Consider the following 21,522-nt stretch of genomic DNA (forward strand, 5'->3'; position numbering starts at 1 on the left):
TTGGTGCACAGGGCCCGGGCAGCCCCAGAGCAGCTTCATTCTCCCCTCCAGAGAAGTCTGCTGAGGTTCCCAGGTGAAGCTGCAGAGCAGGCGAAGGGGGCCTCCGTGGCGGCAGCAGTGTCAGAGGCGAGGCCGCAGCAGCCCTGGGTGGAATGTCAGGAATGCCCAGGACGTGTGGTCTGCTTCTGTCTGCACCAGGCTGATTGCCACATTCCTCCTGTGGGACAGGGAGGTCTCGGGATGGGCTGGAGACACAGGCCCTTTGATCCTCACCTCCCACTGCCCAAGTGTGGTGACAGTGGGTGCCAAACCTGGTGTTCTGTAAACAGGGGAGCAAGTCCTGCCCAGGTTGGAATTGAGATCCTGGAAGGAAAAGGACAAGGGCCACCCTTATTCTGAGGCACAGGCAGCCCTGACTGCCCTGGGCTAGAGCCTGCCTAGCAGATCTCCTGAGGCCTGCGCTCCTCTGTGAGATCTGCAGGGTAAGGGTAAGGAAGGTGCTGCCCCAGCTCTGCCTCTAAGTTTGTATCGTTGCACGCCCTGGGCCAGAAGCCAGCACCACTCCGGGTCTCAGCCTGAATGCACCAGCCTTCCCAGGCCTCCAGGGAGGAGGTGGCCACTTCAGGCCAATTCCTCCGGTGACCAAGACGGGGAGGGGCACAGTCTGGGCGGAGAGGCCCAGGCTCAGGGCCACACCCAGGGCTCACAGGTGCTTCGGGAGATGCATGGGAGGCCCGAGAAGGCCTCGCACAGGTAGGCACCGCTTGCGGCAGCGGGGCCGAGACAGGGACAGGACACTGCCAAGGCCAGAGGCCGCTCCAGGAAGCCATAGAGCTGGAGGAGTGTGAGCGTGTGTGTGCACAGGTGAGCGAGCACTCGCGATGGGCCCGCTGGGCTCTGAGGTCTCTCAGTCTGAAGTGCTCTGTGACCCCAGAACTCACAAGGCCCCCGAAACTGCTCTGTGAATCACTAGTCTGTTTCCCAAACCCTTTGTAAATATTTCCATGCAGTCTAACAGTTCATCAAATGAGACCGTATTTTATTTCATCATTGCAAAGAGCCGGACATTTAGGTTCTGAGGGGATTTTGTTCTGTTTTTGAGACAGGGTCTCACTATGTAGCCCAGGCTGGCCTTGAACTCACAGGAATCCACCTGCCTCAGCTTCCTGAGTGCTGGGATTACAGATGTACACCACTGAGCTTGGCTCTTTTAGGTTCTTTGAATCTATCAGCTGACTATAAATAATGCCACAGTGAACATCTTTATACCTAAGCTTTCCTTCCAGTGCTACATTCCCAGATAAGTAGTTAATGGGTCAAAGAAAATGAGTGTTTTTAAGGCTCTTGATTCATAACACTGAATATTTTCTAAAATGGTTATTTCTAGTTTTCAAAAACATGTCATCAAGAAAATGTTGAATAAAAGTGCAAAAAATAAGGGGAATAGTATAATACATCCCCATTCCTTATTCCCAGCTTTAATAATTATCAACTCTTCAGCAATCGTTTTCAACCCTTATCTTGAGAAGACAGATATACTTCAATTTATTTGACCAATCTCTGATAGGTTATTTCAAAATCTTCATTATCACATACAGTGCTTCAAAGAATGTCCTTTTCATAAATCCTTTTTGCAGTGCTGTAGCTCTTTCTTTAAGGTAAACTCTTGGGCACAATTTTGGAACCAGAATCTGCACATATTTTGAAATCATTTTTACATAATACTTGCTTTATAGAAAAGTTGTACCAAATTATTCTTCTAACATCATTGTCTAATAGTGCCTATTTGTCTCTTTCATTAGTCCTTTTGCTACTTGTCAGGTAAATAACAGCACCTCACTGTTGTTTCGACTTCGTCGTATAACTGCCAAGGTGGTTAAACTTTACATGTACCTTTTTCCATTTATATTTTTCTCGTGTAAATTTGCCCCTTTCAATTTTTCTTTTGGCACTTTGCTTGCTGCTCTGTAAGAACTTCTCTTCTGTGAAGTATTGGGAGAAAGCAGGTCACAGTAAGGAACATTTATTTATTTATTTACTGGTCCAACAGTCTTGTCTTTACTTTCCTTTTAAAGCAAGAAACAGATGCGAGTAATCAGAAAGCACTAGCAGCCACCAGTTAATCCAAGATACTAGCTTCTTAGTTCCAAAAGCACTTGGAAAGAAAACCATTGGTGGGGAATAAGGCAGAGAGGAAAATGGAAGCAATTCATATCCTAATAACTGGAATCCCGTAAGTGTGGACGCCAAGTCTCATGAAGCTGTTTTTAAATTTATCCTTTACTTGGTCACTTTTTTTTTCTCAAATACTACAGTTTTTCTTTAACTTTCTTAGAAGTGTACAATTCAAGCATTATAGAGCTATCTACATACAGATAAATCTCATCAAATCTTTGATAATTCAATAATATAGAGAATATCAAGGCACAGAAAGAACTAAAACCCACTTCTTTTTCTTACAATAAGATTCAAATATTCAATCTAAAGAAAAAAATCATTTTGGCTCTCTTTTACATCTCCATGTTGATACGCTTATTAAAATATTCCTGTATAATCATGTTTAGTCTTACTATTTCAAGTCAGGTTTAAAACCTCAAAACCAGCCATCCAGACAAAACAGGATATCTGAAAGATTATCTCTTCTCCACCTCCCTAACCCCAGTAACCCCAATTTTACGACATGACTCCAAACTCTGGATTGTCACAACCAATGCTAGGTCCAATTTCTTCATAATCCTTTTCGGTGTGGCATACTTGGTAGAACTCAGGCGTGGAAGCCAGCATTGATCCTCCAAACCAAACTGCATATTGCTGCATATGGTGTGTGATAGCTTGTACATCAATTGGTTTTGGCATCAATCTACCGCCGTTCAATTCCTCACATAATTTGAGCCTGGCATCTACAGTTCTTTTCAGATCTCTTTGCAAGCAATGTCCAAAATCCCTGAACATGGTTGAACCTCCAGAGAGGACAATATTCTTGTAGAGAGGACGTCTGACATCAATAAGAGAATTCTGAATTACATCATCTACAACTTCTGAAATAGGTTGTGTAAAGTCTGGATTAGCAAACTCTGGGTAAAAAAAGATTTCAGGTCCCAAGAATCTCTCATAGCCAACACCAATGGAAAGTGCTTTCTTTGAGATGGCATTGATGCCAGTATACTGTTTAATCCACTTTGATCCATCTGTGTCATTCTTATTAAATTCTTTCACTAAATCTGGGCATACATAACTATAGCACTCCTTTACTGCCTTAGCAGTTTCCAGGGATTGTTCTGGAGGGATTCCTACTTCTCGGTCTCTCAACAGTTGCTGAATAAAATATGTTATATCACGTCCTGCAATTGGAATATGTTTAACACAGCTGCCAATCACATATCCTTCAGCCACAGGAATGACATGAGTAACAGCATCTCCACAGTCTATTACCATACCAGTCAATGTCCGTTCTACTTGTCTTGAGATCCAGGATGCAGCTAAGGCAAGAACAGCCTACACTGCAATGTACAAGCCTGGAACGTTGAAGGACTCAAACATTATTTCAGCAGTATATTCCCTGTTTTCTGGAGTATTCAGTGGAGTTTAGGTCAAAAGAAAATAATGGTCTTCAGGTTCTGCTCTTAAATATTTAAAGATCACTTGTTCCATAAACCTTTCCATTAAGTCCCAATCTTCAACTATACCATGGCGGATTGGCCACTTTGTAGCATATGTAGGTTTTTCTATGGCTTCATCACCAATGAAGAAGTCTAGCTCATCAACATCTTTCATCACCCTCCTCTGAGCTTGGTCACCTACTTTTGCTGTCTCCTTAATAGCAATACAGGAAGGGATGATAAACTGTGGTTCTGTATTTCCAGCATGCCCTAGTTTTGTGTGTCCAGTGCCACAGTCCACCACACAGACCGGCAGCCGTCCACCATCGTCCTCCTCGCCTGCTGCTGCTCCCGCTGCCGCCGCCGTCTGCTCGGTGCTGCTTAGGGGCAGGAACTGGCGGCAGGAGATGGGAGCTATCTGACCATCCACAGCTGGGCTGTCCTCTCCGTCCCGGGGAAGAAAGCTGGGAAGCCCAAGCAGTAGCCAGAAAGCAGCAGGCTGCGTCAGCAGCACCACTTCCGCAACCCAGGCAGGCAGGCAGGCAGTCCCTGCCCCTCCCCGGGCTCCTCCCCCTCTCTTTCCTCCTCCCCCTCTCTTTCCTCCTCCTCACTCCTGCCCCCACCCTACAACTTCTTCCCCTCACGTCACCTTTCCCCGGGAAGCCAAGATCACAGTAAGGAGCATTTAATGACAGGACCATTTGCAAATTGTATGCAGAAAGTTGAGGACCCTAACAAGGAGCAATGCAGTAACTCTGGGCTTGCAAAAGTTGGGGGCTTGGTGACACCAGGAGAGAGAGAGTGGTTTCTCGGGTGGAGGCAGAGCTCTGTAGAGAGCCACTGACCCGGAGGCCTGTGGGTCTTCTGTGGGGGACCAGCCATCCACAGAGGCCCAGCAAGGAGGCAGATGGAGGAATCAATCCCTGACCAGAACCTACCTTCTCCTTCCCTCCCTCCCTCCCTCCCTTCCTCCCTTCCTCCCTTCCATTTCTCTTCCTTACTTTCTTCCTTCCTTCCATCTCTTGAAGGCTCCTCCAACTAGCCAAGCCCAGCAGGGAGCCAGAGGGCTGAGGGCTATGAGTGGGTCACAAAGCCTCCTGGGGCACTAAACAGGGTGACTGCTAGAGTCTAAATATGGCTTCTCCCTGAACTCAATCAAGAGTGTTGTGTTAATAGTATTAAAAAGGTGGAACTTGGCCGGGATTTAGCCCAGTGGTTTTGCTGCCTGCTGTGCAAGCAAGTTCGATCCCCAGTACCAAAAAAATAAAAAATAAAAAAGGTGGAACTTAATTCTACTGTGGTGTTGAGGGGTGAGGCCTTTGGGAAGGGATTAGATTAGATAAAGTTGTTAGGGTGGAGCCCTCATAATTTAATCCTGTTGGCTTTTTAAGGAATGGAGAGAAATCTGGAAGACACAGATACACCCGACTTCTGCTATGACTCGGAGCAGCTGAAGGCAGCCCTCACCAGAGTCTGAGCCCTGCATTTGGACTTCCAGCCTCCACCTCCATGAGCTGACCACACCTCTCTGTAACAGGAGTTACTGCAGATATTTCAGCACAGCCATGAAAAGCTGGCAGATATGCTGGGGAAGGAATGGAACTGATGTGGGGCAAAGAGGAAGTGACCCAGAATCCAGAGAGAACTCATTTCTTCTCTGAGGTAAATATTTCAAACTCATTTCCTTTGTGTGTGGATCTTCAATGTCATTTAGAACTTTGAATTTTAATGTTTTTATGTAGTCACATCAGTGACCTTAGTGTTACTTCTGGGGCCTGTTTAGGAAAGCACCTCCCTCCGCCACATGGTGTCATCCTTCAGTCACATCCAGTGTTTTTCCTCTCTAATGTGAGAAGAAAATAATTCTATTTAAAAGACACCCATAAGCAGAATCCCATGTATGCAGCTTAATTTTTTCAAGTAAGTAGCAATCCTCACATTCCTCTTTGCAGGCCCTGTAATTGGTTGTCGGATGAGCTGATGGTGAGTTACAGACCATGAGAGAGTTTTGCTTTTTTTCTTAGTGCTGCCTCCAGAGCGGCTCTGTTGACTCAGCCTTCTGCCAGCAATGAGCTGCCTAGTGCAGTTTGTGGAAACTCGCCGTTAAACAAGCAGAGATTTGCAGGCTGGGTGGGAGAATTGACGCTGGGCACCACAGTGCTACAGCCGGGCTCTGCTCTGCCTGTGCCTTTACCTGCACGGGGCTGCTCTTGCTCTTCCTCCAGAGCCCCAAGTTCTTCTGTTTCTCTTCTCTTCTTCCACCTCCGTCTCCCGCTCTTTCTCTTCCCATCTCTCCCTGCTCCTGACAGCTCGTCCAGAGCTGGGGACACAGGGAGGGACTGGAGGAGCGGGGTTAAAAGTCATCCATGACTCCTGTTAACTGCCCTTGAGTGTCCTCTGTTGCAGCAGGGGTCCACATGTTGGCTCTTGGCCTTGGGATGTGTTCCGGGATTCTTGCAAGGTGCCCCTTTACCTATTTTGATCTGACCCACACATTTTCCAGTAAAATTCTAGCAAAACCCTTCTTCCTTTGGTTCCTACCCTGTAAGGAAGACTGCGGCTTCTGTCTGGAATCCCTTCCTGGTCCCTCAGCCATCGGGGCAGAACCCCTTTCACCCTGCTCACCTGGGGCTGCTGAGATAACTTCCACCCTGAGCTTGGCTCTGGGGAATCTCCTCTACCCTTTCCAGGTGAACAGCGGAAGTGCATTTGCCTGGAAGCTGCCCTCCATCTGGTGTCAGAGAGCTCTCACACCAGGATCTCAGGAGGTTGGGGAGCTCAGTAGGCCTCAGCTAAGGGCAAAACAGCAGGCTCATCTTCCTGAAGACTCTCCCACGCTCCCCAGATGGGTGTCTTGGACGCTCTCCCTTGGTTTAGGGGTACACTGCTTGGGGGAGCACATTTGTCCTGCTCTTCTGCATCTCCTGCTGGGACTGCCCCCTGCAGTGACTCTCCAAGCTGCTGTTCCTTTGGTGGAAGTGGGTGGCAGAGCTTGAGCTACCCACATCTCTCCATGTCCTTCTGGGACAAGCCTAGCAGCTCTGCCTCAGGATGCAGGGGAAGCCGTCATCTGCCGCCCTATACTTATACGTCGAGGTCCTTGGCACAGCTTGGTCACTTTAAGGAAAGACCCCAAGTATAGGTTTTGTGGACGGCAGAGGGGCAGTGACCAGAAGACAAAGGCCTCGCTGAGCAGAGCACCATGGTGAGTGTTGGGATATGGAAAGAAACGCCCAGGGCCTGTGTTTTCGGTGGTGGGAGAGACAGCAATTCTGTGCCCCAGAAAGAAGGGAGAACCCTGTGTTCCAGAAGCAGCCCAGCCAGGGATTCCCTTCAGGTGTTTGTGCCAGGAATGGGAGGGTGCAGCAGATTTTGGGCAATGATGCCCAATATCTTAAATCTTCAGCAAGACTGTGCTCCAGCTAACCTCCTGCAGTTCGTGCGATTTGGAAGAAATCAGGAAGAAAAGAGGCTGCTTGGGCTGGTTAGCTTTATGTGTCCACTTGACTGGGCCAGTGTCTCCCACATTTGGTCAGACATGATTCAGGGCATGTTGTGCTGTGGTTTGGATCTTGAATGTTCCCCAAGGGCCATGCGTTGAAGGGTTGGCCCCACCTGTGGCCCTCCTGGGGGGCCCTCAGAGGTGGGGCCTTCTGGCAGAAAGTGAGGTCCCTGGGATACAGCTTTGAAGGGGAGTTGCAGCCCGGACTTTCCTTGCCTGTGCTTCCCAGCCACCACCAGCAGATAGGTCCTTTCTACCACGTACTCCTACCGTGATGGGCCAGGCACCACAGGCCCAAGGCAACAGGGCTGTGTGTGGGCTGGAGCTTCTGAAACCAGAGGGCCAGCAGGACCTCTCCTCCTCTTACATTGTTCTGTCATGGCCCTGAAAAGCCGACTAACTCAGCATACGGATGCTCTGGATGCGACTGGAGCTGGAGCTGACGTGGAGCACACAGGAGGCCCTCCCAGGGTGGATGGGCCATGGCCGTCAAGTGGAGGTCTGAGGAGAGGGGACGTGCTGGTGCCCAGCTCTGAGGGGACTTTGGATTCTCCCTGCTCTCCCAGGTCTCCAGCTGCCCAGGACTTGTCGGTCTCCACAATCGCATGAACAGTTCTTCATAATCTGTGCGTGTGTGTGTGTGCGTGCACACGCGTGTGCCTGTGTGTGTGTGGTGAGGTGGTGTTGGGGCTCGCTGTTCCTTCCAATCCTGGAAACTTCAGCAGGATTTAACCTCTGAGAGAGAAGGCGGCCTGTGAAAGCTGCTGACGTGCAATCATGTAATCAGCCCAGAGGCAGCAAATGATTTTATTTTGCGTTCTTCGTCAGACCTGAGGGTCTGATTGTTGAAGGGAGCGTGTTTGTGTCCTGCTGTGACTAACAGTTGGCTCGCTCTGCCAGCTCCCTACCCATGTGCTGTGAGGTCATCCTGTGTTTTTGTGTGGTAACTTTTCTATTCTCTCTGTGCAGGCTGTATTTTATTTGCTTTTCTCCTCTGCAGTGGTTTGGAAAGGAGATGTCTCCTCTTAAATGGGATTAATTATCATCATTAGTTTTTGTTTTCACCGCTAAACCTGTAATTACAAACCCGTCAATGTCCAGAACAGCACAACACATCTTCCTGCCGCAGGGAAGACAGAATTTAACCCTGCTTCAGCCTGTGCCTGCCCTCTCCTCACACCTGGGCTCGTTACATCCTGGATTCTAACCCAGCCCTCATTTCTGAGTAATCATCAGCTGTCTGAGAGCTGCTCTGGCCCTGCTCCCTCCATATCCTCTCTCAGGGCCTCCGGGACCTCAGGAGCTGCCATCAGCTCTCCCTGTGCCACCCTCCCCTTTCCTGAACTCTTCATTTCCTGCCTTCTTCAGGACAGGCGCCCAAGGGCCACTCTTGCCACACACTCGTCTGTTACAGGGTGATTTCCTTTGGCACGTGTGTACACCCCGCATGAGATGTGAACCTGTGCTCTCCCGAGGGCGGCCCTCATCTTCCTCTCCAGGAGGGACGCTGCTGGAAGGGAGCAAGGGAACACCTCTCAGCCTCCGTCCTTCGTGACCCCCTGGCTGGGCGGCCCCTGGTAAATCTGCTGCCCCCGTTTCTACTTCCAGGGCTCCTGGTGGCATCAGAGCCACACCTCTCACATGGCTGCCAACAGCTGCCCTGGGTCTCCTAAAGATGCAGCTTGTGCCCACCAGGTCACAGGTGGAAGAGGGCAGGAGAGCTGGCTATGCCATCTGGCTCCTGGTGGTGTGAGGCTCATGGCGTCGGTGCAGGGGCCACTGAATGGGGCCTCTCATGATGCCTTCTGCTCTGTTTGTGCTCCGGCGCTTTTTGGGAAGAGGGCAGGGCGGGACCAGTGACACGTCTGCCCCACCTGCCCCATCTTGTCTCCTCTCCCTCTTTCTCCCCCACATTGGCCCTGAGGATGGGGCCCCGCCAGGCCCTGTGGACTTACTTCCCCCCTCTGTGTGCTACTCCTTCCCCTGCCCCTGGGAGAAAGCCTCTCCCATGTCCCCGGCCCTGGGCTGAGGGAGCTGGGTGGGGTCACAGGGCGGGCCGCGAGGTGGCAGCAGGAGGGAAGAGATGGCGTTTCTATTCCTCTGCTCTGCAAGCTGAGCACAGCACATGTGTACACATGTGAGGCACAGCTCTGCTGGCCTGGGAGAATCAGATAGCCCTGCTCTGCAGATGGGGTGAGTGATGGCTGTGAGGGGGACACAGTGGCCGGGCCCTGGCGGGAGGGAGAAGGGGCTGAATGGGTGGCTCCTGGAGACCAAGCAGAGCCCACCTTGCAGAGCAACAGAGGGTCGCTGGTGAGGGCATAGGAGACCCCCGAGGCAGTGGGCTGTGGCCAGAGGGCCCAGCTGGGGGCAGGGAGGCAGGATGGAGATGCAGGCATTGGCCCCCAAAGGGCACCGAGTGCCAGCTGAGTGTCCCGTTGGCTATGGGGCCGGATACCACCTCAGTTCACGTAGGCAGATGTGCTCCACTCCAGCCGTCTCTACCCTCAAGGCCACCCCAGCTCCCTGGGCGAACCCCACTGTGCCTCCCCGCTGCCTTTCCTGGTCCACACCTTGGGCCTCCAGCTCTGGCTCCAGCTGTGCCCTCGGCAGGAAGTCTGGGCCTGGAGATCTCCGCTCCACCCATTCTCTCTGCACCCTCTGGACCTCTGTGCCCGAAGCTGGCTGGGTGGAGCACATCCTCTTGTCTGTCTCCATGGGGACAACCCAGGGCCCACCCAGTGCTCTCTACAGTGACCCCCCTGGCCTCTGGTGATGGCTGCAGGGATGAATGTGGAAGCCGCAGCGCCTGCCCAGCCCTGCACACTGGTTTGTATGTGGCTTCTCAGCTAGCTGGGAGTCATGTCCCCAACCAGTACCTCTTTGCAGAGCCACCCTCTGCACCTCCCAGCTGCCTCTGCTGTGATGCCCATTCATGGGGACGTTTCTGGCTGAGAAGTCACTAGTGGCCCTACCCCATCGTCAGATCCTTCGGCCCACCCACCTTCCCACCTCTGCCCTGATTTATGCCAGGCATCCTGGAGCCCAGGGCCTGGTCACTGCTCAGCCTAACATTCCTGACTCCTCGGCTGCCTCCAGTCCCATCTCTGCTGGTGGACCTTCCCTGGTCTGGCCACTCCAGGTATTGTAATTGCTCTATGTGAAGAGCTCGGCCAGGCCACTCCTTGGCATCCCCAGCTTGGCACAGAGCAGTGCTTCTGTCTTCTTCCCGAGTGCAGCACACATGTGGCCCCTTTCTGCTTGTCCAGTGCCCACCACACACCTGATGCAGCACACTCACAGCTCGTTTACCAGATGTCTTATCTCACTGACAGCCTGATGCCACCAGTGTGGTACCAGCCCCTTCCAGCAGACTGGAAACACACACACACACACACACACCTACTTGGATACAGCAGGGATATAGAGGCTTTGTTGTTTTTTTTTAAATCCCAGTGTATAAGTCTCAGTAGTTCCCTGGAAATCGTCAGGGGAGGAGCTTCCTGTGATGATGGGAATGTTCACATCTCTGTGGTCCAGCTTGGAGAAGACACATGTGGCTACAGAGCTCTTGCCATGTGGCCAGTGCACATGAGATACTGAGCTTTGCACTGTTTCCATGATGAAATACTGTAGAGGAAGCCACATGTGGCTGATGGCTGCCTGCCTGGATGGCCCAGCTGACCCAGCTCACTTGTGCTGGTTCCTGCCCCTTCCTGCTTGTAGGCCACGAACCCCACCTGTGCCAAGGGTGCCTTCACCCGCCCTGGCACCACCTGCCTGCCAGCTAGATTTGGACCCGAGTTCCCACCTCAGCCTCCACACTCCTCTCAGACATCGTGTTTGGCCTCTGGCAAAAATGCCCAGGAGGAAAGGTCCCATGAGTCCTCTCTGCAGTGGACCAGCCCTCCTGCACTCCGGGCACCCTGGGCACAGTCATATGAGTAGCTCTTGGGCCACAGACGTAAGAAGCAGACAGAGGGTGAGCACATTGATCTAACCCTGCTTAGATAAGTGGTTGAAAATGAGGAAAATGAAAGAAGCAGACAAGACAGTGGCATCCTTTGTATATTTACTAAGGTACATCTCAGTTTTCCAAACCAGAGCTGATGTCCCTGGCTCTGGCACACCCCTCCAAAGCAGTCCAGAGAACACCCTCCGACATGACGTTTAAGACAACACTTCTCTGACAGTGACTTCTTGAAGTGCATATGCAATAAATAAATAGAAAATATATCTTTGTTCATGGTGGCACATACAAGAAATGTTTACATATAAAAGACACTGTACATCCAACTCCCGAAAAAGGACCAGCTAATTCGGCAACAGGAAAAAGACAAGAATTTTGGAGGACTGTTGTTTTCCTTAGAGGTCTAACTCACTGTCACTTACAAACAGAAAGAGCAGCAAGAACAGTTTTCTAAGCAATAAGGAGATCCGTGCCACCAAGAAAGCACCTAGTCATTGCCTCTTGGTGAACACTTTAGGAAAGAAAATTTTATGTACAGATCCTGTAGTCTCAAACATATGTACAACTCTGAGAACTTTCCAATAGATATTTTTCGAAATGAACTGAGTCAAAGACATTCAACATTCCTGGCCACCCCGAAAGTAATCACATCCTAAGTGGTTCACAGTGTGAGACCCCTGTGTTGGAAGAGCTGGAGAATCCAACAACATTAGACGAGAAGGGCATGAGGTCAGTGTAACTCCTGCCCACTAGGCTCCCCAGAAGGGGTCCTTCCCATGCTTTGGGCCTTCAAAGCAGCTGTGTTTAAGAGGCAGGGTCCCACTGTCACCTCCCAGCAGCTGGAAGCCCAGTTTGATGGGCAAGACCTGTCTGGTTTAGCCTGGGGAATGGGTTCTGGGATGGGGTCTCAGGGGTGCAGAGGGACAGAGGGGCCCAGCAAGACCTCTCTCAAGGAAAGAGTTTGTGGCTGGGCCAGAGAAGGAGACACATGCACTCATGAGCCCTGGGGAGGCCACAGCCAGAGTGGCCCAGGGCTGGTGTGGGACCCAGAGGCCCCTGAGCAGTAGATGAGAACAGCAGGCTCTTTGGACTTCTGTATGAGCCAACGTGGCTCACCAGGAACTTGTGAGGATGCAGTCTGCCAGGCCTTGCCATGGGACTGCAAACGCAGTAGCACCAAGGAAGTGACCACTGCTGCTGGGCTCCGGGGAAGAGATAGCAGGCAGTGTGAGCAAAGTGACAGCAGTGCAGGACCGCGACAACCAGAAGAGGGCCAGCAGAAAATAGCAGTCAGCCAAAGATTGTTCTTCCTGATCCTTCTCTTCCCATGAAGGGGACCAGACTCGTTTTTGGAAGCTACTTTAGGGACCTTTTACCCAAGCCAGCTTTGGAGGCAACATGGTGTGGCAGCGACTGCTAGAAAGGGGCCCTGGCTGCCCAGGCTTCATGCTTCTCCCAGCCCAGGGCCTTGTCTTCCCCACTGCTGATTGAAGGCTATGGACAAGCTGGTCCATAGCTGGTCAGCTCTGGGGGAAGTATGAGGATGTCCCAGCACAGGGGCTGTGTCAGTGGCCTGCTCTGCACCCTCTGAGAGCTGGATCCTCAGATCTGGGTGGCACAGGCCCAGCCTGGCCCTCCCTCTGATTGTCTCTGGCCAACATGGGTTGGCTAACAGAGGGCAAGGGTGACCCTGCAGTCACCTGACTGTTGTTAGGTGGTGGCAGAAAAATCCTCACTGCTGAGTCATTCCAGAGGCCACCTGCCCCTCGCCACCAACAAACAGTGCTTCGGTCCTGCCAGCCCCAGTGCCTCCTCCTAGGCACTTCGATGCCCCAACTCTGGTGGGCACTGGCCTCCTCCTCACTTCTCCAGCCTCTCTGCCTGTCATCCTTACCCACTGGCTAGCACTTTCCTGCCCCATGGGCCCTAGCCCTCGAATCCGGCTAGTCTGCTGGGAAGATTGTTTTCAGCTGCTGCTGGGTTCTGGCGCAGACTTCCAGCTTCTCAGAGCGGAAGGGCATTGGTCCCAATGTGCCCCTGGAGTCTCCCGAGAGGCAGCCACTCCCCGGGTTCCCAGCTGCACTTTGCAAGCTCTGTCTGCACAGTGAGGGCTCGTCCTTGCTTACAGGAGTAAAGATCTCTTCAGGGCCGGGACTGTCATTTGTACACCTGTCCCCTTGACACATCTGCTGGTGACCACGGGATCTGCAGGTGACCCAGTCCTTGCCACCTTCTCCCTGGGCCTAGGCTCTAGCCAAAATGGACCTTTGCAGCCAGCACAACCCAGACCACCTCAGACCCCTACAGAGGAGGCATGGATAGGAGAGAAGCACCCAAGAGGCCAACACTGCCCTGGCTGCAGGTAGGTGAGTGAGTTGGGGCAGGTGGCAGCACCAGAGGTCTCTGATGTCTTCCCTTGGCCGGCAGGGTCGACGAGCCACCTCCCTGGGTAGCTGTGAACAGGGCTGGGAGCCAAGGGTCCATGTCAGAGTCCACTGCGTTGGCACCAAGGTGGCAACCATCCTCACAGCTGCCTCTTCCTCACCACAGGGATGGGCACAACTTGGAAGATTTTGGCCTTATGGTCCTCAGTCTGCAGAGTCACCCAAATGGGCCGGAAGCTGCCTTTGTAGCCAATGAATGCCAGTTTCTCTGCAAAGCAGTGATGAATGATGTGAGCAAGGCCCCAGGAGAGAATGGCTACCGCCCACCCCTCTGTAGGGCCGCATTCAACACTCCCTTTCCTGGCCATACAGGACGTGTCTCCTGGGAGAGCTCTGGGCCCAGCTGGGATGGCGCCTGGCCCTCGGTTGGGGCATGAAGGCCTCCCTGAGTCTCACTGCCAGCCCTGCGGTGGCTCTGTGCATGCAGGGCATAGGGCAGGCTGGGAGGTGGGTTTCCTAGAAATCCTGCCTCCTTCCAGCTGACCTATGGTCACCAGCAGGTCTCTGAGTCTCAGTGTCCTCCTCTGTCCACAAAATCAATTTCTGAGCTCTGTCTATCTGTGACCTCCTCAGGGCAGGAGTACCTGGTGCAGCCCAGCCTAGGACTCCAGACCCTGACCCCTCACAGCACTCCCTACTTTGCATTCCAGAGCCTGACTGTCTGAAGGGTCAGGGATCCAAATCTACACTCAGGAGTGGCCCAGCCTGGCAGGTGACACACATTTGTCACCACTGGCAAAGTGCCACTAGATTTAGGTGACCTTATGCACATAAGCTTTTGGCAATGGGGTCACCATTTAAAGGACAGAAGCCTGAGAATGATTCCAAGACTGGATTGGAAAGGATGCTTCCCTTCTCCTTGAGCTTTCTGTGCCTGCTCTGAAGGACTGTCGTTGTCCTGACTCCTGCTTACTGTCTGGCATAAGCACCACGTGATGGGCTTTGTATTCCCATGTCTTTCATACTCAGGGTACAGAGCTCAGAACCCTGGCTTTGGATTAGGAAGGTTACAATCCAAATCTTGGTGTTTACCAAGGGGCTTAACTGTAATTCTGTGTTTTCATTTTAACTGGAAATAATTGCACCTGCTGGATGGGTTACTAATGAGCACCACCTGACCTCTCTGGCTAGGCTGCCTTATCCCGCACAGCCAAGGAGTCTGGGCTGGGCTTCACCACAGACAGCTACCTGCATAAGCCATGTGGATTTTCTGGGCTTTAACTTTCTCCCTCTCTGCCTATGTCAGAAGATAAGAGCTTTGCAAACTGCAGTCAACTAAACAAATGTTGGACACTGATGTCCAACAGCTGAGATGTTGAGGAAGACATAGGGCCCCCAGCCAGTCCGCATATGGGAACGGGGTAGGGAGGGTCAGACAAAGCTGCTTTCCTGATGACACTCTTGTTGAATAAACGGACACTTTTTGAGCAAATGAGTGAACGACTAGCAATTTTGTTTTCAGTGTCTGGTCACAAGTTAAAGTACACTTGCTGTAGTATACAGATGGAAAATAGGTGGCATCTTGCCCACCCCTGTAGCTCACCAGGTGTGTCCAAAATTCTGAACCACATCCATGTTTAGTGACAAAGACTGTTCTAGACTAAGTGAGGGGTCACTGCAGTCCCCATGCCAGAGGATGAGTATCTGCGCTGGTCTGCAGTCATCAAACCCATCACACTTCTTACCTTTCAGCCTGAGACCCTTGTCTGCCCCCAGCTTCTCCAGCACTCTGGTCCATGGGCCTCTGGTGACATATCTTCCCTTCGACACCATGACAACTATGGAGCTGAGAGAGAAGGGACCAATCAGATGACTCTGATGGGGAGAAATAGAGGCCAGGTACATGGCAGGATGGTGGCTCATACACAGGAGTGCTAGGGCTTGGTGAGGGACTTGGGAAAGGGCAGCTTCTCCTGCAGTTGAGCTGACAGGCTCTTTCCACATGGTGACGAACATCCTGAGCACCCTCCAACACATCTGGCCATCGTCGAGGCCCTGGCCTTCTCAAGCCTGTACGTGGTCACCGCTTTCACATGTCTGTCCCCAAGCAGGACAGAGCATGCACAGAGAGCACAGCACTCTGGCAGCATACCAGCACCAGCACGAGTCATGCATTTCTTCATGTGATGTTGTCAGCGCTGTTTAGACAGAGTCAGCAGAGCTGGGGAGGTGGAGAAAGCCCGAACAGGTGGCAGGAGATAGAAAGGGGACAAGAGGGAGGAAAAGCAAGGAAAAAGGAGTCTTCTCTCAGACTATAAAACCACCCAGGGCTTCCAATGGCACTGGAGCCCTGCTATCACCTGGAACTGAACAGCTTGCCCACTGCCCACCTTCCAAACCAGGCTCTGTGTTTGATGCAGATCTCCCTGCGTTAGCTGACTCCCTGAGCCTATGTTCTTTTTGGAGTGTCTGCTGGTCGTGGGCTTTGTGCTGCCCAGACCACCTCCTCTGCACTGCAGAAAGAGCGTGACCTGGTTTGACATCTTCCCAGGAAAAGGAAAAGCACTGTGTCGTTACACATTGGGCTGTAAATGGGGAGCCTGAACAAACAGTTCTGACAACCCAAGGGCCCTGGCTAGAGGGGAGCTGTGCTTGGGAGGGGAGAGGTCGTGCCCAGCCTGAAGGGCCCAGCTTGGGAGCCCATGTCTCTGCTTCCTGTGCTGGGCTGTATGAGTCCCGAGTGCTGGGAAAACAGTCTCATGCTGCTCCAGACCGGGAAGTGAGCACCTCCCTCTGAGACAGAAACCAAGCCAGGCTGAAGCTCACTGGGGCTTCCAGCTCTCATCCCAGAGGAAGTCTGTAACCACAGACCACAGTCCAGACATGGAGCGACTGGACAATCACTGGAACCCCATGCCACCCCCATCTGTGTCCCACTGGGAGCAGCAGAAGGGCTGCTGGAAGGCAGGAGCCCTCGTGTGGGGAGGACAGTGGGGGCTGGGGGCTGCGAGGGAGCCCAGGGATGGGAGCCGGGGGCCTGTGAAGGAGGAAGGCTCCTCACAGATGTGCCCTAGGCCATGGGTGAGGGCCTGTTCCAGGACACCCCCTGAGGCTCTGCCTCCCTGCTGGGGCACTCAGAGGAAGGCCCTACTCTCTGGACAGACAGGGAGGAGGGCTCCTTCCGCCCCCCATGTCACCCAGAATCACTCTGCCTGTCCCGTCCGGAGCCTCTCTGCCCGGTGCCATCGGCAAGGCCTCGGAGCCCCACACCAGCCCATGCCAGACGTCCCTGAGTAGCTGCCCTCTCCCTTCCCTGGGCCTGTGGTGAGTGGGAAGGCTGGGCTGGCAGCCCTGGGAGGGAAGGGCCTGTCTTGCTCCTGCCCTGTGGCTTCCCAGGAGGTCAGAGAGGGGTCAGTGGGACCTGGTTTCTGTCTGGGCACCCAGTGCTTGCCCAGGAAGGGCTTCTGCGAGCTGGGGCCTTCCCTAGGGGGGAACACGGCTGCCACACCTGGCTCCAGTGTCCCTGTGCTCCCATTCCTGCTTCTGCATCTTGTTTCATTTTAGGAAGAAGTCCTCTGACCAAAACGGGTATGAAAACTGCCAATGATTTTTCTCTAGGCGATAAATGTGTTTTCCCCAGGTGGTAAAACTCATCCTTCTATGTCAGTCTGCACAGGGAAAATCTAACCCTAAAGCAGCAGGGTGGCATCAGTGAGGAGCTAAGTGCAGCAGGCAAAACCACTCTCCAGTCTCCCAGTGGCCCGCTTGCCTGGGTCCACACAGACAGCACATCGAGGATGTGTGTGTTTTCTCTCCTGAACTCTTACCAAGCACCTACTATGTGCCAGGGGCCACATTATGCACACAGATGTCCCACTAGGCAGTGGCTCCTGCGTGACCTCTACACCCATCTAACCAGCTAGGGGCTGGGCTGGAAATGCCAAGGGGAGTGAGACATGGCACTGGCATCCAGGCATCACATGGATGGGGAGGCAGATGTGTGCCCACTCCTGCTGGGAGCACTGCTTTATGGAGAACTTCTGGTGAAAACAGAAGAGCCCTCACCAGGGAGGCCATAGGGGTGTCAGACTCTGAAGGTGGTGGGGAGCTAAAAGGGGATGCAGGTGAGGCCAGCATTTGAGACTCTCAGACTGGCAGCCAATATGGAAGATGGGCAGATTGGAAGAGGGGGACACTGGGAAACTTTGCTCAGTGTTGGTGACCAACAGGGAAGGCTGGAAAGGACAGAGCAGGGTCGAGAGGACACACAGGGGGACTGACGGGGATTGTGTCAGGGTGTGAGGGAACAAGAGAAGAGTTACACGTGAAGCCCAGATTTTGGTCTGGCTGCTGGATTAACGATGACGACTTAATCCAAACAGGAAAAGGACAGGAGTGGCTGGTATGGGGTGGGGGCGAGGAAGAGGACATGGTTCCATAGAGGATGTCCAGGTAGCATCTCTAGGCAGCTGCTGTGTGGGGCGTCTGGGCTTAGGAAAGAGACCTAGGCTGGCGGCTCAGGAGCTAGCCGCTTTTGGGTCATGCTGAGGGGGTGGGAGTGGGTGAGGTCATTGAGGAGAGTGTGTAAGATGGGCAGAGGGCCGGGTGCCTTCCACTCATGGGCAGCCCTTGGCCTGATCTGTGTTCCCAACAGCGCTCCTTCAACATGAGACACACAGTGTCCATGTCTGTGGGCAGACTCAAAATGCCCAGAATTCCCCAGACTAGGAAGCATAATGACAGTGACAGCTCAGACAGTGGGTGGAGCTTAGCTGTGCCCCTGGCCAGACCCACTAACAGAGGCAGGGACTCACTTGTCAGGGATGGCTGCCACGTAGCTGAAGATCTGCCAGGGGATGCCCTGCAGGATGGAGCTCCTGAAGGTGCCCTGGCTCACCACGTGCCCCTGGCGTCCATCAATCACCACCACCTGGACGCCATCTTCTGAGCTGGAATACCTCCTCCCATCCACCTGCAGGGCCCACACAGCACAGACGTGAGGTTCTCCTGTCTGGGTATCTCCCACGCACACCTTGAGCACAGGTTGCCTGTGCAGCTGCTCAAAGCACAAACTCCTCACTGCTCTCCAGCCCCCTGTAGTGGGTTGAATAGCAGCCCTCGTAAGATACCCCCCCATTGGAGTCTACGGAAGTGACCTCCTTTAGAATGGTGTCAGAAGCACATCCATAACTTCATGTAAAGATCTCAGGGTGAAATTGTGCAGGATTTTTTAGGGTGGGCCCTAAATCCAATGACAGTTGCCCTTACAAAGAAGGCAGAGGGAGATGTGAGACTCAGACACATGGGAGAAGCCGCATGGAGACGAGGCAGAGGTGGAGGGAGGAACCTGTGGGTCATGGGGTGTTGGGGTCCCCACAGTCACTGGGAGTGTAACCTGATCTTGGAGTCCTCCTCCTGGCCCCAGGACTGAAAGAGGAACTCGCCTCTGGTTCAAGGCCCAGCTGTGGGAACTCGTTATGCCTACACCGACAGCCTTGGGAAAGCCACTGCCCCAGCACTTGTCTGCTCCACCCACAAGGCCTGCTGCTCACCTGGATGTAGGCGAAGTCGCTCCGCAGGTGGAAGAAGTGCTGCCGGGAGCTCTCCATCTTCACCTCCAGGAAGTGGTCCTTGGACTTCTGGAAAATGCACAGAGGGGCATCAGGTATGAGCATCAGGACACGGCTGTGGGGCTCAGCAGGGGTACAGAGAGGTCCTCTTGGAGTCTGGACCACAGTGGTCAGCACTCACCAGCTGTGGCCCTCGGAGCTTGGGGGGCATGGGCACATCCACCACAGCCCGCTCGGTGAACCTGGGGTAGGTGGTGGCCGTGCAGTCGCTGACACCCGCGTGCTTTGGAATCATAGCTTTAATCTTTATCCTCTCGCAGCCTTTCATGGAGCAGAAGGCAAACTTCTCCCTCTCATTCTGGGCTTTGAGCTTCAGGAACAAGAGCCTGCAGGAGGAGGGGTGCTGGGTTCACGGAGTAGCCCCTACAAGAGACACTGGCCATGTGCTCCTCCCCGGGTTGGACCCATGCCAGCCAGGACACGGTTCAAATCCAGTTGGAGAAATGAAAACCACACACATTGAAGATAAAGCTGATAATGATGGGAACTGTACTCTGTTCTGCCACATATGCATGGTGAGAGCTGACACATTATCCCACTTAGTCCTCAGCCCTGCTCCATATATCATCCCAATTTCCCAGATGCAGGAAGTGGTAGGGGGAAAAGGGATGTGGCTTGCTCGTGACCACATAGCTGGGAGTGGGCATGCTGGAATTCCCATCCCTCCACTGTGCCTGAAGAGCAAAGGCTCTCAGTCTTTCTAACTCTAGTTTTCTCCAAGCCATCATTTATTCTAAGAATTATTTTAGAATTTATTTGAAATAATCATTATTGTGAAGGAATCCAACCGTGTGTTACAGGGAGTCAAGTTATAAAAACACCGCTTGCAGGCTGGGGATTTAGCTCAGTGGTGCCGCTGCCTGCCTCGAAAGTGCAAGATCTCGAGTTCAATCCCAGGTACCAAAAGAAAAAAGAAAAATACCACTTGGGACTCACTGTTGTGTCCTCTAGCTCGGAATGCACTCAGGTGGGTCCCCCATCTGTGTAGCAGATGTGGTATGAGGGTCTCACACACTCCCATTCTGGGAACTGAGCCTCGTGGATCCCACTTGGCTTTGGGAGCTGGGCTGTGCCATGATGCATGGCCCCTGCCCAGGATTTAGCTAACTAGACCAGGACACACAAGGGTTTTGGAGAAGTGCTGCTTATCGAATACCTAGTGGCCAAGAGGAGGCCTCTCTCGTGGTCCTTAAATGGAAAGGCCCTTTGAACTGTGATGGTGCCCCCATTCTGTTCCCACCCCTCTTGAGGTCTCCAGAGAGGGCAGCAGCTCAGGGTGAAAAGCTATTATGGCTTGTATCCAGATGTTCCCCCAAAGCCTTGTGTGCTCACTGGTGGGGGTTTTCAGAGCCGGTTGGATTATGTGCAAATATGGATTAAGGGTGTGATAACTAAATTAGTCCACTGAATGGTTTAGTGTATTTCTGGGTGTGGATAATGGGAAGCCTTACCCTGGGTGTGGGTGGCTCCACTCAAAACTTTTGTAGCCTGGATGAGATAAAAAGGCTTGCTTTGGTGCTTTGCTGCCTCCTGGCTGCCCTGCCATGGACTGTTCCTTCTCTCTGATGCCCCTCTGCCAGGTCTCCCTGCCTTGGAGCCAGCCAACTATGGACTGAAACCTCTACAACCAGGTTTTGGGGGATAATGTACCATGGGGATTTTTATTGTTTTGTCTTGTCTTGTGCTGGGGATAGAATCCAGAGCCTTGCACATGCTAGGCAAGTGCTCTCTGAACTACACCCCCAGTCCTGCTATATTTTTAAAATTCTGATTTGCTGCTTTCACTTTTTTTTTCCTGAAATAAGTATATTCCCTAAAGTCCATATGTATATTTAATAGAGTGTTTATGTTCCCCCCAAGGCTTAATGGCTTTAAAAATGTCACCAGTACACAGAGCAGTCAGCATTAGGATCAAAGCACCTGGGAGAGTTTCCTGCACTACTTGGCAACATTTATGTGGTTGTTTTAGGGTTGTGAGAAAGGATACAGGGCACAGTGAAGCCAAGCCCACCCTGCAGCCATTGGGAGCCTCCTTACCCTGAGTCCTCGTCCCAGTAGTAGTGGCTTCTGCCAGGATAACTCTGCTCCAACTTCTCCATCTGCAGGGTCCTCACAAAGGTGCCCGTCTTGGATGTCTGCTTGAGCAGGCGATTGTGGACATCCGAGAGGATGGAGAAGGAGGTGCCTCGTGGGTAGCAGAGCCCCACTCGGATCCAATCACCCCTAGGACCACAAGTAGGGTCAGTTCCAGGCAAGGATGACTGGGGAATACTTGGGAAGAGAGACTCAAGAATTCCTGCACAGGGAACTTTGAAAGAACACTTGCTCTGGGTATGACAGAGTTACACAGTGTTCCAGGAGAGAGCCAGGAGCAAGATGGATGACCAGATGGGCCAGCTGGGATACAGGGCCTGCATTGGGGTGCTGGGGAGCAGGA

General features: G+C 52.7%; 1 protein-coding gene and 1 pseudogene across 3 annotated transcripts in view; both read right to left on the reverse strand.

The window, feature by feature from the left end:
• Positions 1-2,517: 2,517 nt before the first annotated feature.
• Positions 2,518-3,711, reverse strand: LOC101713957 (actin-related protein 3 pseudogene; annotated as a pseudogene).
• Positions 3,712-11,156: 7,445 nt separating this feature from the next.
• Positions 11,157-21,522, reverse strand: part of Cemip (cell migration inducing hyaluronidase 1) — a 135,535-nt gene continuing 125,169 nt past the window's right edge. For 2 of the 3 annotated variants that reach the window (XM_004852889.3, XM_004852888.3), the window contains exons 24-29: positions 21,123-21,308; positions 19,207-19,411; positions 19,008-19,094; positions 18,270-18,427; positions 15,201-15,301; positions 11,157-13,723 (exon numbers count right to left, since the gene is read on the reverse strand). In XM_004852889.3, the coding sequence (XP_004852946.2) occupies positions 13,596-13,723; positions 15,201-15,301; positions 18,270-18,427; positions 19,008-19,094; positions 19,207-19,411; positions 21,123-21,308 (865 nt within the window). In that variant the 3' untranslated portion in view covers positions 11,157-13,595. The remainder of the gene's footprint in view (positions 13,724-15,200; positions 15,302-18,269; positions 18,428-19,007; positions 19,095-19,206; positions 19,412-21,122; positions 21,309-21,522) is intronic. The other variant, XM_021264907.2, reaches the window with a different exon arrangement.

Source organism: Heterocephalus glaber, unplaced genomic scaffold (assembly GCF_053883595.1).
Source record: "Heterocephalus glaber isolate CG9 unplaced genomic scaffold, H.glaber_assembly_v1.0 deba00001531, whole genome shotgun sequence".
Taxonomy (NCBI): domain Eukaryota; kingdom Metazoa; phylum Chordata; class Mammalia; order Rodentia; family Bathyergidae; genus Heterocephalus; species Heterocephalus glaber.